This window comes from Athene cunicularia, assembly GCF_003259725.1.
Source record: "Athene cunicularia isolate RWA chromosome 2 unlocalized genomic scaffold, athCun1 chr2_part1, whole genome shotgun sequence".
NCBI classification, from domain to species: domain Eukaryota; kingdom Metazoa; phylum Chordata; class Aves; order Strigiformes; family Strigidae; genus Athene; species Athene cunicularia.
This window is the reverse complement of record NW_020799095.1, coordinates 102,460,844-102,477,368: the sequence shown is the minus strand read 5'-3', so window position 1 is coordinate 102,477,368 and position 16,525 is coordinate 102,460,844. Positions and strand designations below refer to the sequence as shown.

At 42.2% G+C, this 16,525-nt stretch overlaps 1 protein-coding gene across 1 annotated transcript in view; it reads right to left on the bottom strand.

The window, feature by feature from the left end:
• Positions 1 to 4,419, bottom strand: part of COLEC12 (collectin subfamily member 12) — an 89,253-nt gene extending 84,834 nt beyond the window's left edge. The window contains exons 1-2 of the mRNA XM_026841442.1: positions 4,380 to 4,419; positions 3,972 to 4,022 (exon numbers count right to left, since the gene is read on the bottom strand). Coding sequence (XP_026697243.1) covers positions 3,972 to 4,022; positions 4,380 to 4,419 — 91 coding nt within the window. The remainder of the gene's footprint in view (positions 1 to 3,971; positions 4,023 to 4,379) is intronic.
• Between the last annotated feature and the right edge of the window lie 12,106 nt (positions 4,420 to 16,525).

Sequence of the window (16,525 nt, the reverse complement as noted above, 5' to 3'; positions counted from 1 at the left end):
ATGAATAACTTCACATTGAAATTTCTTCGTTAAATATTCAGTAAAGTGCAGGTTTTAAGTTCTAAAACATTAACATAAAGAAACAAAATTCACAATGATCTCTATATCTATTGCCTGTGAATGCCACAAGTTAGGAAGACCAGATCTACTGCCTCAGAGTCCATTAGTTCCCTTCACTTCCCTTGCCTGTGGCTATTTCTGGAGGCCAAATATCATAGGAATGAGTCAAAACCCCACTGCAGAGATCTCATCCTTCTACCTACGATCTAGAAACTATTCTGAAAATTCAGGTCTGAGATTTAACATCCCAAAGGTGTGAAAGAGTGAAAAGCAAGCTTTGCCCTTTCCTCGTTGTTTCTTTCCCAAAGCGGGGTGTGCATGGGGTGGTGCAAACCAATGACACTGATTGACAAGAGTTAACACTGCTGGCAATCTGGTAGTGGAAAACCAGTGGAGAGGCATAGCTTGTTATCTAGAGCAGGTAACTTCAAAGCAGCCTGAGCAGTGACTGATGGTGAAGTAATGGTGATAAGAAACGCTCTTCCTCACGTGCTTTCTCACTGCAGCAATCTGGAGGCATTGCAGCTGAGCACTGCACTTCTGGCAGCACCCCTGCACCCTGTAGCATCCATTGAGAAGAAGAAAACATCATCAGTCAGCTGGAAAGAGTGCTTTCCTCAACCTCCCTGACCCCCGCAGCAAATTTGTCCCAAGCTTAAAAAAGAAAAAATGCTAGTGTGTATTTTTCTAGAATCTTGAGCATCTTGGAGTTGTCTGGATCTCTGTTCATTGTTACTTAATGTTAGCGTGTTATGCTTAGTATATTTGGCTTAAGATGAACAGTTAATGTTCTGCTGACTACAAAAGCAAGTAGCATGATAAATTCTCTGAAATTAACTTATCTGAGGAGGATGAGGGACAGAAAGATTCAGAAAAAGAGGAAGCAGTGCAGAACAGTGTGTATTCAGCCCTCTTTCTAAAACTTCTTCTCCAAAACGAGAATTTCTGGAGAATGCCTTTCTCTCCTCCCTCCCTCTGCAGATCTCTTCCTTCCTTGAACCAAACTACAGGCTCCAGCAACAAGCGAGCTAATAATAAACTCTTCAGCTGAACTCTAGGAAAGCAGTTTGGTCAAGGCTTTGCCTGCCAAGTGCTGACCAACACATGTTCCCAGCTGCCAGAAGTGACTCACCACAAGCCATGTTTTCTACAAACTAGTTGTGCTTTAGCCATCTCCCCCTCAGAGCATGTTTTGCTCCAAACAAGGCCTCACACTTCTAAATGATGGAGTCAAAGGCACTTGAGTCATGGTCCTCCTACCACGTCCCACATCAACAGGGCATACAGGAGCTACTCCAGTCACAATATATTAACACAACTGCTCTTACACCATGGCTCCTGAAACAAAAAACCTACTGCTGCTTTTATCACTGCCCACTCCAGCAGGCTGTACGTGAAGAGCACTGGGGTTTCTACAGCACCAGCCAGCAGACAGGACAGGACTCCTTTCAGAATGACCTTTTATCAGGGGTTTGTATAAAACCTGATTCTTGCCTTGGGCTTCCCCCACATTGCCTTCTCTTACCAGTGAGGACACAGGGCCAAGAGGGAACACCAGTTGGGACAGCAGGCATAACATTTCCTACTGGTCAGGCAAGGGGCTGAACTTCTTGGCTGCATTTCGGCTCCAAGAGCAGCCTCTGGTGCTTCACTGGAAATGCCGACCCAGCTGGCCAGTGAATTTTGAGTTTTTAGAAGATACGCATGTCCCCTTCCTGAATGGAGGAGCCTGGTTCCAGGTAAAGTAGCCAGCATTGCTGAAAGCACATGGCTCCCACTCCCTCCAGAGGTTGCTCAGAGGCTGCCTGGAAATGCATCAGGGACTGTAGAAACGGGAATGCACTGAGTCGGGTTTTCTGAGGGAGGGGAAATAACCCTTTTAGGGGCCACAAAAGCATAAGCACTTGCAGGCAAACAGCATGCATCCTGGTGCAGGGATGTATGGAAACCAGGTCAGCCAAGCTCCTCCTTGTGCTGCCCCATGATTCTGGGAAAGATGCAGAAGGGGGTATGGGAGGAAGTTTGGGCTCAGAAATAGTATGGACAAAGAAGGCTTCTTGGATCAGAACACTAAATTACACAACTCTAACCAGTGCCAATGCTATGGCTTCAGGACCCTATTGCCCCTTTAGTTGAGGCTTTGTACTGCAGACATCTGGGACACCTCCCTGACCACAGTGACGTCTTCATGAAGGAGAAGGGGATTACAGTTGTTTCCTACGGGTGGAACTACTTTGTCTCTTCCTTTTGTGGTGACATCTCCTCCTTCTGCCACTGCCAGACTGCTGTCCCTCTCCTCCCTCCCTGTCACCCCACCAAGTGCAACAGCATGAGCATTTCTGGAAATGCTCACATAAACCCTGCATTTCGAAGAGAATAAATAACTCAATTACCCAGGAGAGAGAAAGAAATCAAAGCAAATTAACGCACAAAAATCCCACCATGCCACAACAGTGCACTGACTATTAGGATAGTAAGGATAGTGGGGTACCTGCTCCTCGATAAAACCTTTCACAGTTCACTGCAAGAGCATGCTGACCAGGGATAGCTAGGTAGTGGGCAACACGGAGGGAAGATATTTTTATAGGTGTTAATGAATCCAAATATTTTTTACTCAGCTGGAGGTGACAGAAAGGAACAGTTAACATTTCTTCCCATTTGTCAAGATCTTTTTTTTCTTTTTTGCTATTCCAGGGCCTAATCTAGAAAAAAAAAAAAAAAAAAAAAAAAAAGGGGGCTTTATGGCAGGACTTTCCAAGCCACAGATGCTGGCTCTGTGGTTGGCTGACCTATCCAAAATAAAGCTCAACAGCAGGGAGCAGTGGAGTAGTTCAGGGGGTAGAAGAGGTCATGTGAATGTGATCCCCACCTCCCGAATGCCACATCTCCTTATGCTGCCTCCCCCTGTTCCTTTTGGGGTGGAGGGAATTGTTGACTTGTTTTTTATTTTCAGCCTGTCGTTCCTATCCGTTTGCCAAGTGGGGATGTTGAAAGTGACTCTTGTTGCAGTCACTTTCTCAAGAGAGAACAAATAAGGCGAACTTTTATCCTGATGGCTTACAGTTGAAAAAGCCGCCAGCAGCTTGGATGATGAGTCCCTTTTGCTGCTCCAACATAGAGTTGGTGCTGTGGAAGCTCAGAGACCACCATGTCACCTCCCCATGGCTGTAGGGACAGGAGTCAGCCTGCCCTGGGAGAAGCTGTCAGCTGTAGAGACTGAAACACTCCCCAAGGGAGAGAGTGCAAGAGCCTTGAAAAAAGCCCAAAGGCTGCTGACCCCTGCACAAAGATGCGCGGCATTGCCTTCCTCACACAAGCCATATTCAATCAACAAACATTAAAAAAAAAAAAAAGTGGAAAAAAGAAAGAAATTGCCCAACCTAATTTTAATAATTTTTGACATCAGAATGTATTCATACCATATACTTCTACTTCTTTTTTGAGAGGAGTGCACAGCGTATGTCCTGCCTCAGCTCGCACAACTTCTGTGTCTACAGGCAGTCCCATGCCACCACTCTCAGGAACACCTACAAACCCTGCTGCACATCAGTCTGTGGGCTGAAGGAAAGCTCAGCTGGACAGAGGACATGTTAAGAGGTGTGGACCCTTTGCTACAGCCAGCACTTTCATTTCTGTTCAGGTTTGGGCTTCGTCTTCATAAAGTTAATGACCAAATAACGAAACCAACCACTTCTTGTTTCTGATCAGGGTTATTTCTGAAGTGTTATGTTTTCCAGGGAAATGAACTAAGTCTAAAAATCACACCTTTCTTTGGGCAGGTATTAGACTGAAGTGGATAATGAGACTGTACCTGTATGTGTTGATGCTGCCAGCAAGGGGTTTTCATAGCAAGTGTTTGACTCACCCTAAGCACTACACAATAGCGATCTGAAAGACCTGTTGCCACTTACCAAACCTCTTGTAGCCGAAGGACTGCACCTCCTCCTCCTCTGCAAAATCGTCTGGAGAAAGAAAGACAGCAACAGATTATTACTATTACCACTGGAAAAAGATGAGACAAAGTTTTTACAGGTGCATGTTCATAAATTAATTTTCTTGCAAGTTTAATTGATTTGTAAGACGTGTTACTGATCTTCCGCTCCATTTCTCATATCCCACCTCTGTCCCCAGGTGGAAAAGGCAGTTCACAGCCTTTCCCTCAACCAGTATCTCCAACAGAAATCTAGACTATAAATGGTTTATCACCTGGCAGCTATCCTGAGGTCTGCTTGGCCACCTAAGTATAGACCAGAGCAGACATGTCCCTCATCACGATGATGGCCACAATTGTCACCAGTGTGCCACTCAGGCAGGCTCACCCAGACCATGGCACTCGCCCCAGCCTGCTGCCTGCACCATCCAGGTTATATGTGTACCAGCCGTGTCATCAGCATAAAGTCCTACGTGTAGCTATGCTGAGTAAGGAGAGAGGAGTCAGAGGGGATGGCTGTCTGTCCATCCACCACCTCCCACAGGCACTGGCTTGGCCTGAAGAGAGATCTCATAAAAAATGGGAAACAGGACAAACTCAAAGAGATGAGAAAAATGCAAACCATTTAAGCCCTTTTGCTCTCATCTTCACCAGCTAGAAAGTAGTAAAATGCTAATAATCACAATTTTATTTTGTCAGAAGCTTAATTTTTCTCCACTTCCTTCTAGTAGCAAAGGAAGGAAAAGGCTGGCATCAGCAGAAGGAATACACCCATGACTTCTTAAAAAAAAAAAAAAAAGGATATGTTTGTGTTCGTGTGTTCAGTCTCCTTCTACCAACACAACCTCTCTTTCTGCTGAGTCAGGAAAGGCGAGAGCCCTGCCTTATCAGTAGCACCAGCCTTTGCACCAGAATGGGAGGCACAGCCCAGGCTGCTCATCTCCCGCTTCCCTCTTTCTCGGGGTGGGGGGGGGAGAGGAGACCCATCTCCTACAGGCATCATTTCACATGGGGGGAAGCCTCCACAGGGCTCTCTTTAAACAGGACCTAGGATACAGCTTCCCTTCTCTCTGAAACCTGGGTACTCCTTGAGCTTTTAGCATCACAGCAGCAGGGAGGCAGACTCAACACCCCGGGGGAGCTTCAGTGGCTGCTCACCACCTTGTGTTACCCTTCCAGCACAGGATGCTGAAGAAGCTCACACACTTGCAACCTCTCCACCCAGATCATTCCCTGACACATGGGGAGAAGGAAACAGAAGCTCAAAGGCCAGTCAAGGGCTTCACCAGAAGGCAACATTTAATGAGTAGCAGTAGAAAAGCAAGCCTAAAGCAGATAAACAGATGTGATGGAATGAGAAGTCTGTGCCTGGTTAGGCCTTTGTTGTCCACAGACTTACTGCACATGAACAGGCTGCTCTGCATCATGAGACTGGGCTAACTGGTGCCACAGCCAATTCGGGCCACAACAGACCCTTAGGAGGATGAATTCAAAGGTGAAGTAAATATATGGTCCTCATCCAGGATCAGAAAAGTATAAATTATTTGAGTGTATGTCCACCAACAAATCTGCTCAGCATCTCCTTCTGACCTGCAAGGTGCCCTGCACTGAAGTCTGAGGAAGGTGTTGCCTGAAGCAGCAAAGAAGTCCATGAAATGTGTTATTCTGCAGAATGTCACCCTTTACTCAGGTAGCACTTTTCACAAGACAGCTCAAAACTCATATTTTTCACCAATAACACAAATTTTTTTCACTGCCAGAGGCACTCCTGTCCACATCTTAAGCTAGACCTCCTAGTTCAAAGGTGCTTTTAAGCAATGGAAGAATCAGTGGACACTCCTTAGGCAAAACAAACACATCCTGGTTTTGAAGGCAGAAAGAAACCTTTAAAAAAACAAATCCAACAAACCCTCACGATTGTACCAAATGTTATCTGAAGACAAGGTCACCCGACAAAACGTGACAAATACTAATAAACCATGAACAGTCAACAACCAAGCTTTTCATTCCAGCAGTGAACTACTCAGGAAAAATCTTCCCCTCTTGCACAAAAGATAAAATGCTGAACAAAAAAAGATATCAGCTTCAGAGCCCTTAGCTTCCTGCCCTCTCCTGCTATCAGGGCCGCAACACAATTGCCTCCTTTGTTTCTCAGGAGTGTAACCTGGCTTATCCGATGCATATCTGACATATGCAGCCAGGCCATGTTTAAATCTTGTGGCTTCATCCTATGCCACATCTCCAAGACCCTCCTCCCGGGCTGCTAGCCTCTTTTCTACTTGCTTGGTTTTTCATGCTTATCCCAACAGCACTGCCCTCTGGCCATGCATTTATAATCATATTTCTGTTTCTTTTAACTTTTTAATATTTGCAGCATATATACATATGTTTTATATACATAATGTATATTATATACATACTTAAATACTTTAAAAATATATATACCTTTTAATATTTTCAACACTGCATGCTGTGCTTGCTAGAGACTATTTTTTTCTTTAATCTTTGAATACTTTATAAGTATTCATTATTCTCCTAATTTTGAAGAGTGCTTGTGGCATTTGAAATGGAGACAGGCAAGGACATTTTTGTCAACAGGTGACCTGGCTCCCTGCTCACTAAAATCTAAAACATCAGATAGAACCTTTTTTAATTCCTGTGAGTTGATCTAGCAAGAGGTAGCAATGTATTTTAGGGGAAGTTTATTAGAATTATTTAACAGACTAAGCTTAATGGTCTTTCAGTCACAACTGCTATTAGGCACTTTGCTCAAATCATGTGCAAATATAATATTTTACAATATTAACTGCAATGTAACATGTTTAAGGAAAATAAAGATGGGAAGAAGAAATTAATAAAACAAGGTTAGACTAAATGTTCAGAAACGAACATCATTAAGTCCTTTGGAAAAAGAGTCTAGGATGGGTTAAAAGTCCTACTTCAAAAGAAATCTCTGTTTTAAATATTAAAAATGAAGTTGACAAACAAGCCTATAAATTTAAGTCCCAAGGCAAAGCCATGTGTCCCAGCCTGCTCCTCCCATGCCTTCCGGGCAGTATTGCACTCCCTGGAGGTGAGCCCTCAACTCCCTGTTCCAGTGCTGAAAATATTAAAGTTTTGTCACAAGTTTTACAAAAATCTCAAAGCTTCATGACATCTTTAAATCAGCAAAATACAAGAAAACCCAAGTTTTCACTGAAAAGGGAACAGCTTTTCTAGAGAAAACAATGAAAATGTGATCTGTGATGAATTACAGAGGTTAAGAAAATACACACCATGTAGAAAAGCAAATAGTAAGAAAACTTCCAGCATGTATTTATGCCTTACACTTTTAAAGGCAGTATCAGAAATTGGAGTGGAAGAAATTAATGAGTTTTGATCACCAGTGGCTGATATTACAAAAGGAAATTTTGTGCTTTTACATCAGTGGTGCCCATCCAGTTGAGTGGGGCTGCCACTGATATAAGAAGGTTTTGTTTGACATTGTGAAAGTTGTAAGTTAGAAATATTTTTCTTCAATTTAAATCCAACCCTTCTCAGTTACAAAGAGGACTGGAATGAATGCAGTATTTTCATTACATACAAATACATTTATATACAGGCAAGCCTTATTTTTCTGGGTGAGAAATATGAAGGGCAGACTCCTCCTTGAAACAGACAATAAAGTAAAATCATTGTTATGTCCCAGATGGAAGAATTAACTCTTTAGTACTGGAAAGAACCAAGCTCTCTGTGTGAGCCAAAAGGTAGGGAATCCAGAATAAGAAAGTTGAAGAAACATGAAAAGCTGTTTAAAACGTTATTTCTTATTCCGCTGGCTTCTACTGAGCTGTGGCAGAAGGAAGGTCCATTAAAAAGGTGAACTTTGGGAAGAATAGAAACACATGTGAGCAACCAGCTGTATTTAACCATGTAGGGGAAGGACCACCAGAGATCTCCGGTTTCATCAGGTTTACAAGAGTTGCCTTGGAGGCTACAACAGGTTGTCATGCAGAGCTTACCGCAAACTGCTAAAAATGAGTGGCTTGCTGGCTTGCTGTAGCTGAGCAGCAGTACATCAAATATTTTAGGGAGTCAGTACAAAATAAGAGCTCTGGTCCAAAAATAAGGCTGTGAGATATTTTGGCAATATCCACACCCCACCAAGTACAAATGCCAAATTCTGTTTGCCCTCCAGTTATAAATTATTACTGCAACACCTCTAATAAATACAGTTGTAGAGTTAAATACGTTACAGTACAATGCTTCAAGGGAGTGGAAATTATAAAAAGGCAGTTCAGCTGGGGATTAACACAGCGAACAGAGGGAATTCATTTAATCTAAAACAAATTAGACTCTCATTTGATTAATTTGCTAGAGGCAAAGAAAAAAATCTGTAGAGTAGAACTGTGTAATTTCTAGCTCTTGTTCTTAAATCTTAAATAAATTAATCATGGACCACTTATAAGTCATTCTGAGGTCAAGTAAGAAAAAGCTGGACTGGAGCCAAATAGGATGCCAGACTTGCCCCAGGACTATATAGGGCCTATAACCACTGCACTGCTCAGTCCCTTCGCTGGAACAGCATCAGATCTGAGGAGCCTTTGGTGTAAGGTGATTTCAGGGAAATTCTTTCCATTTTGCCCCCTGCCTTTTGTGGGTGTCACTGCTGGCATACAGAAGGTGTTACAGAAAGCTGCTAAAGTACACGTCCAGCTGTCACCTTTTAACAGTACACCCTTCTCAGCCATTCAAACGTAATTAACTAATGAAGCAAACTAGACCTTGGAACCATTTAGAGATTCTGGGTCATATGGTGGCTGCAGACACGTGGTATCCAATATTTCTAGAACGTGTGCAGTAAACACGGGTTTAAAGTCTTTGTTTAAAGACTTTGTTTGAAGTCTTGAGATAAGAGAAGACACCAGTATTCTGTACTGCATGTCAAAATCTGGGGAAATCTGTTTCAGGAGAGAATGAGGCATCCGGGCTGAAAATTGTCATGATGTGTTTCAATTCAGATTTTAGGAGTTCCTTTATAATTCCCCTGAAAACTCAATTTACAGTACATTAGAACTTACCCCTAAGTACCACACTGGGAACTCAGGCCTATAAGATTAATTGGTACTAACAACAACATTCAATGTAAGAGTTTCCTTTAAAATAAATCTCTCACTCAAAGAGCTTTAATAGTCAGGGCCCTGCCTTTCCCACTGACTTAATGGGAACTATATCGTTATATCCCAGTGCAACTCTGTAAAATTCATTTTAATATTATCAAGAACAGATTTTTTTTGGTGCCATTTGGAAAGATGCTGTGCCGATTAGTTGAAAATTATGCTGTTCCTCTCTTTAACCCATAAACCAGCATGGATGTAGAACTCTGCTCCAAACCATGTAACAAGTGCATCCAGGATCCATCCAGAGGGACCACCTGCAGGGTTGAAAAAGCTCCTTCTGCCTGCTCTCATCTCAGCCCTCTCAGGGAATGGCACAACTTGTCCACTTGTGAGGTTTCTGTAATATTAACAACTGTTCAGACAGATGCGAACAGTGAACACCAATATATTTCTCATATCACATTTCAAAAGCTTTTTGAGCAGCCACCAGATTTATATGCATTTCTGGTCACTATTAACCGGTTCTACATTCAAAGTGCTGACCTAGAGGTGAAACTGAGCCAGCAGAAGCACAGCAAGCAGCTGCGGCCTTCAGATGTTGATGACTTCATCAGTCTAATTGGTTTCTACTGGGTTTCATAGCTTTTATTCTGGACAGTCTCCTGCTTGTGCTAACAGGCTGCTCCTTTCCCTCTCTCTCTTCAGAGATGCTTTGTTTCATTTGTCCTCTTTTTCTGCCCTTCTCCGCTAACTTCTCCTTATAGCCCCTTTTCATATTCAAGTCTTTCTCTCTTTGCTTCTATTTTGGTAAGCCCTCCCTCATAAAAACCTACCCCATGCTTAAAACCCTTTCCTACTGATGAGGTCCCAAGCTGACACATGCTCACAACGTCCCTGATGTTGGCAGTCTGTGTATCATGCCCACCTGGTCCTCTGTCCAACCTGTCATGCAGTAAGCTCCTTTGGACAAGGATTACAGGGATCCTGCACTTTGTAGAGTATGTGGTCTTCAGGGGAGCCCTGGCAGAGGTTCAGCTGAGGCAGTCTTGGAAGTCAGCCTACCTCCCCACATCCCGAAGCATCATTTGGGATGTTGTTTGAGCCTGGATTCTGGCAATGAGTCTGAGGTTTTTCCCCACCTCTGTCCTTCAGACTGCTGGTCTGGAAATTTATCCCCCTTCAGTATTGCAAGAGGTGAGGTCCCTGATCACAGATCCTCTCTTGACACTTATAATCTAAGACTAGGATTGTGTCTCTCATCACCTAACACATGTGTAAAACAAAACAAAACAAAGAATCATGACAAATGGGTGCATTTTAATATTCCAGTCTTCATCTACCCCCACACTGCTATGCCTGAAAAATGTGAGAGCTCATGTTAAGAATGCAGAGAAAGACAGATTAAGAAATTCAAAAGTATAAGAGTGATGGTTCTAGTTTTGCTTTTTAGGCACGAAATGAAGACAATAAATCGGGGTGTTTCTTGAACAAAACTTGTTAGTCCCTAAGTGCTACAGAGCACTGCTACGGTACTGGGGTCAGGACCATCTGCGTGGTGTGGAGGGTCAACCTTAGAAGTTAAAAGTTTAAATCATATCGTATTTCAGCATAATGATTTAAGAGCAAACAGATCTGTTCTCATTAGTGTGCTGAAAAATTGTGCCTCCCTGTCTGTATGTTAGAGGAGGCAATTAACAACAGCATTAAAATGGCATACACATTCCCAACAACACAGGTCTCTGTTACCGCCCATAACTCATCCACTTTGTTCCCCAGTGACATCTCAGTCTTCACCTCAAATTTATGCACCAAAAGGGACTGCAGTTTTAGGTGGAAGCAGTCAAACTCCAAAGATAATTCATTTCAGGTTGATCCCTCACTCGTACAAACCATGCTCACATTATTAGGAGGATCAGGTTCACTTTCAGTGCCTGGTAAAAAGCGTCTTTATTTTGCTTTCCAAGGGGGAGGGCTGGAAGGGGGAAATCTCTGTTCTGATGCACAGAACCTCAGGATAAGGAACGTTTTGTGAAGCTGAAGATAACTGGGCACGCATCCTTTGCAGCACTGAACCGCTTTCATCCTTGACATTTCTTCCAGCTCTCTATTTTATTCTGGTTTTTCCTCTGCAAGGCCTGATCAGCTCCATCTCTCTGCAAGATTACCTTTCCCTCCTTATCCTAGCAGGCAAAGGTGTTTATTTGAACCTCTGGGCACAATGGTCTTTGAGTGTGGATCTAAGCAAACTATTCAGCGGTCGTGACAAAAAAGGGCTCTGTTCAGCTCTCAGCTGTAGCGAAATCAGTCTAGAATAAACTTATGTTATCCAAAGTAGCAGAAGAAAGAGCCACAAGAGATTTTAAACAATTCCCTTCTTCACAGGGATAGGCTTGCTGGCGCTATTCTTAGCCTGATGTGGCTGGGGAAAGTAGAATATTGAAAGAGAAGATGAACAATTACAACTTCTTACTCAACTTCTTACTGAAAATACTTCTGTCATAAATAGCTTATATGCTAATTCTACTCAAGATCCATTGCAGTTGTACAGTAATATTTCTATCTGTGCAATAACAGATTTCTCTTGTACTTTCACAGCTTCTAACACTCTGTTTTTCTCTGCATTGCTAATAAGAATATCCTTTGACACATGCTTGCATGACCATCTTTCTCATCCATGTGTTTGAAATCCTCTGTGCTACCAACCAATTCAGGATACACACTGACTGTATGGTAGCATTGCTCAGGATTTGGTCTGCATTGTATCACACATTTATTATAACTGCTCATGTCTTTGAACTTCTGCGGTAGGGTCCTGTGACATGTCCAACACACACCACTCAGAGCTCCTGCATATGTTTCATGTTTATGTCACTATATTCATATAAGCTCTGTTATAACTGGACTAAGTAAAGGTTACTGGATCACTCCACTTCTAATCCTTGGTTTTCAGATGCTTTCTGGCTTCTGAATAATGCTCTGGACTGGATTTTTTTTTTAATTTGCAGTTTGAAGTTTCTATCCAGGAAAGACCTATTTGCAGATGACTGTTCATTTGATTTTGTGCACATGAAGATTAGAGAGAGATACCCTTTTCACCAGTCTTAGAAAATGAGAATATGCTTTATTCTTTAAAAATAATGGGGGCTTCAAAATAGATAGAAAGACAAAATCTGGCAAGAAGGTAAACAACATATAAATAGAGTATTTAAGACTTTTCAAGTCAGCCAAGAAAGAGCAACTGACTTTGCATGCACACTCAGCATTTGCAAATGGAGGCTTCACCTGCAGATTACATCTAGGCTCCAGGTTAAAACCTCCCTCCAGAAGGGAGGATTTTAGCAGTGTGGGCTGATACATCATTAATTGTTTGTTAAAGTGTACACTCTATAAGGCAAACTTGAGGTCAACTGAACAGCATATTCTGTGAAAGCTCAATGTACTCTATGCACTGAAAATCCTGTACTCAGCACTGAAAACTAAAGCTGGCTTTGAGACAAACTGGTCAACGCTAAGAAAGATGGGTATTCGGACTAGACCATTCCTCACGCAGTACCGGCTTCACTGATTTCAGTGGAGTGTAACGAAGGACGAACCTGCCCCACCATTCCACTCTTGTGCACCTTTTTCTATTAAGTGAGAGGAACTGCACAGGACAGGGTATTTGGCCACATTCCAGTTCTCAAGCACAAGACACCAGACATTCTGTCCTCCAGCACTATCACTATACAAGCGGTACACAGCAAGGTGTCTGCGAGGGTAGAAAGAAGGGAGGAGGAGGAGGAGGAGGAGGAGGAGGAGGAGGACTGGAAAGAAGCAGCTGAGCTGTCTTGGGTATCATAGTTAAAAGCTTCTCTGTCATCTTGGAATCCCAAAATGACAACCTTGACTTTGCCCTTGCCCGCTTTTGGGCATTAGTATTAAGTCGCTATCTAAACAATACCCACGTTTCAGACAAAAATACTTATCACCAGCACTGCCATGACAGTAGTGATGACAGATACAGTTTAAAGTAATAATTACAAAATATATCACAGATATATAGCAAAAAGTTCTCAGTTTTAACAAAGCTTGTCCCTGTCTTAAATTAGGACCAATGTTTTTGAACATGTGGCGGTGTTTGACTATGAGGAAGCTGTTTTCATTTGTTTCCCAGGCAACAAATATTCCTTCATACCCCAATAAATAACTATAACTTAGAAGTATCATTTGATAAAGATACATCTTACTCTAAAGCAGTCAAGTCCCTTTATAAATCACATGAATTATTAATAAAACCTATCACAGAGTTTGTGAGCTCAGTATAGTTTGCTGGAAATAAAACTGCCAGCATATTAAACATAAACTTCAATTTGTTTTACTGATTTAAAACATAACACATTACAAATACCAGCAATGGAAAATATAATTTATTCCTTACAGATATTTAGTGATGTAATTATTTAGATATTCCTCCGTTCTCCAGAGAGGGTAGATAGAGAGACAGCTGCAATCAACAGATCATTTTGTTGTTATTGAGAAAAATGTGTAACTATACCAAGTTCTACAGTCCTACAATTATCACCACCATCAAGTTTAAAGACAACATACAAAAAACCAAGACTGTATCCAGAAAAAGAAAACACAGAGCCAAAACTTAGTTTGGCTCTCTGACTTCCATAACACTGGCAATGGCACTTGATGTGATGATTTCTTTGAAGTCTCTCAATTTAAGGGTCCTTTGCATGTTTTATTACTGATTTCCGTAACTCAGCAGGGGAAAGAAATAAGATGGCTGTGATTGCTCTTAGGGAAATGGAATGGTAAGGACTAGCAACCGGAGTGAAGTTGGAGTGTGGGGCACCAACATGTGCTCCCAGCAGGAGTAACATCTTCCCTCCAAATGCCACTTCTCTGGTTTGCAAAGAGTGATGAAGGGAGAATGGAAGGAGATGCAAGGCACGTTACATGTTATTCCCATCCTTGGCCATTTGCATCCTCCCTCCCCCCAAAATCGGCACAGCCTCTGCCCCAACAACAATAAAGCGTAAGGTTTTCAGTGATAACAGACATGGGTTTATATTACTGGATCCCCATTGTTTTGGTTTGTTCCTGCCATTACCCTTATGCTGATAATGACAAGCTGATGACAAAACTTTTGGCACAAGTACTCTATAAATAAAGAACATTATAAATACATTATTTTTAATATGTTGCACGACCCTGTAGACACCATGTCACGGTGCCAGAAGTAACTTAAATAGCGTGTGTGGGCTTGCAAAATTACACCCACACCCCCCCTCCCCCCCAAAAACTTCTCCTCCCTTCGGGCAGCTACTCTGGCAAGTGAATAAATAGTCACATCATTTGGTGTCCCAGACTCTGGAAACTAAGTGTAACTATCATGATGTTTACTGGCCTCCTGGCATCTGGAATCAAACTCTGCAATCCAAGCATAGGCACGTTGGTGCCCAAAAGCAATTTTCTTACACGTATTTTCTTTCCTTTCACCCTTCAAGTTTATTTTTGTCTCTGAAGAAAAACTAGATTCAACTCTGACAAACTCCCAACTACTTCCTAAACTTTCCATAATGTCCTTTGATTTTTTTCATTGTAACTATTCCCCAGCATGTAAAGCCTCTGCTTCTTGCTGTAAGGCCATCGATTTTCATAAACAGAAGGCTTTCTTGCAACACCCCTAATACGTCTTTCCTAGGTTACAGTGTAGCAATTTGGCAATCTGCTGCTTTATTTGATTTTATAAGTGTATTATTATCTAATACCTCTCAGTCACAACTTTGTAGGACGGGGTCAACCGGTAGAAGTGGCATGTTTCACCCATTTAAAACAAAAAGAGAGGGAGGGGGAAAAAGAGAAAAAGGAGAAGAAACAAAGTTTCAGTTTTAACAGATGCAAAGCAAAGACCAAATATTTTCCAGTCGGTGGATGTTGAGAAGAAATATGCCAAATACATTTCACAAGCCAGTTAAGCCTTTACTGGCACCTAATCACTGCCAGATGTTTAGAAGCAACACCAAGAACATCGCAAAACGCTGGCAAAAAATAAACAAATAAAATAGGGAGAAATAAAAGTCTTCCTCTCGGGATGTCGGGGAGGGGGGAGATAAAAGTTGGCGAGAGAAAACGTCCTGGGGAGAGCACAGACGAGGGAGGCGGGGGGGGGCGCACACAAGGACCCCCCTCCCCGGACCGGGGCTGACCAACACAAGCCAAGCCCCGTGCAGCGGGGCTGCCCCGTCTGCGCCCCGGGGTCGGTGTGCTTTGATTTTCTGCAAACCTACCCATATTTAGGCTACTGAAGACAGTGGTAAGATGATCCAGTTTTGACTATTAACATCAATGCTGCTGAAGCAGAGCTAGTGCAGTGTGCACCAATTCGATCTGGGAGCAAACAAAGCAGCAGAGACACCAGAGGGTCTTTCCCATGTCAGAGAGGAGGTGCACACAAGTTTGCCTTTGCTGTTATTGGTATCAGAGTCTGCTGAATGAAGGGTTGCCCAAAGAAAAGATTATTCTATGTGGAGCCTATGGCTCCAATAAGGATCATAGTGTACCAGAAAGGTCATGGTGCAGTATCACAGCACTAGTTGAATAACAGGTCAAAAAGCATTGGAAAGCACCACAGAAACCTATCAGGTATGATCTTGCCTGAGCAAGGAATGAAGGATTAAACCAACAAAAATTAATCATTGTAGAGCAAAAATTAAACAACAGAAATTTTAATTCCTTCAGTTGGTCTGATGACTTGAGTTGACATTCGCTTGAGTGCTTTTTGCTGACTTGGAGGCAGTACCTTCAGTTTGGGATTGCCGAAAATACTTGGAACACCAGCTGCAGTAGCCATTTGCTGCTTTAAAGCAAGGCTCAGATATCAAAGAGACTTGACTCACATTTTAGTTTATGCTCTGGTAGTTGACTGGAATATCTATTTTTGGTACAAGTCATGAGTAAAATACTTAAATCTCAATACAGTCATCAGGTAATTACAGATGTCCTGTAGTGCTGTGTTGGATTAGGACAACAGTTCTTGCAGTGTTTATAAAACCGATTAATGCTTGTTCAGTGGTGTGATTTATTTGGAATCCTAAGTTGATTCACAATTTTTGTTTTGAAGAATAAATATCATTCAGTTTCCCAAACTCAAAGATATCTAGACTCTGATCCAAAGCCCATGAGTGTGTTTCCAAGAAGAAATCTTTCCGTTAATTCTCATAGACTGGATGAAACCGATAGTGAAGCTCCATTTCTCCAAAGAAAAAGTTTGAAAACACAGAACTGAAGGAATGCTTTAAAAAAAGAAGAAGAGCATGACTTTAAATCTGTGTCATCAGGGAATGTGCAAGGAGCAGGACTGTGAAGGAATTTAGAAAATTCCTCAAAAGCAGCAACTGATAACACTTTTCTAATTCTTCAGACAGTAACCTTAGTGAACTGAAGG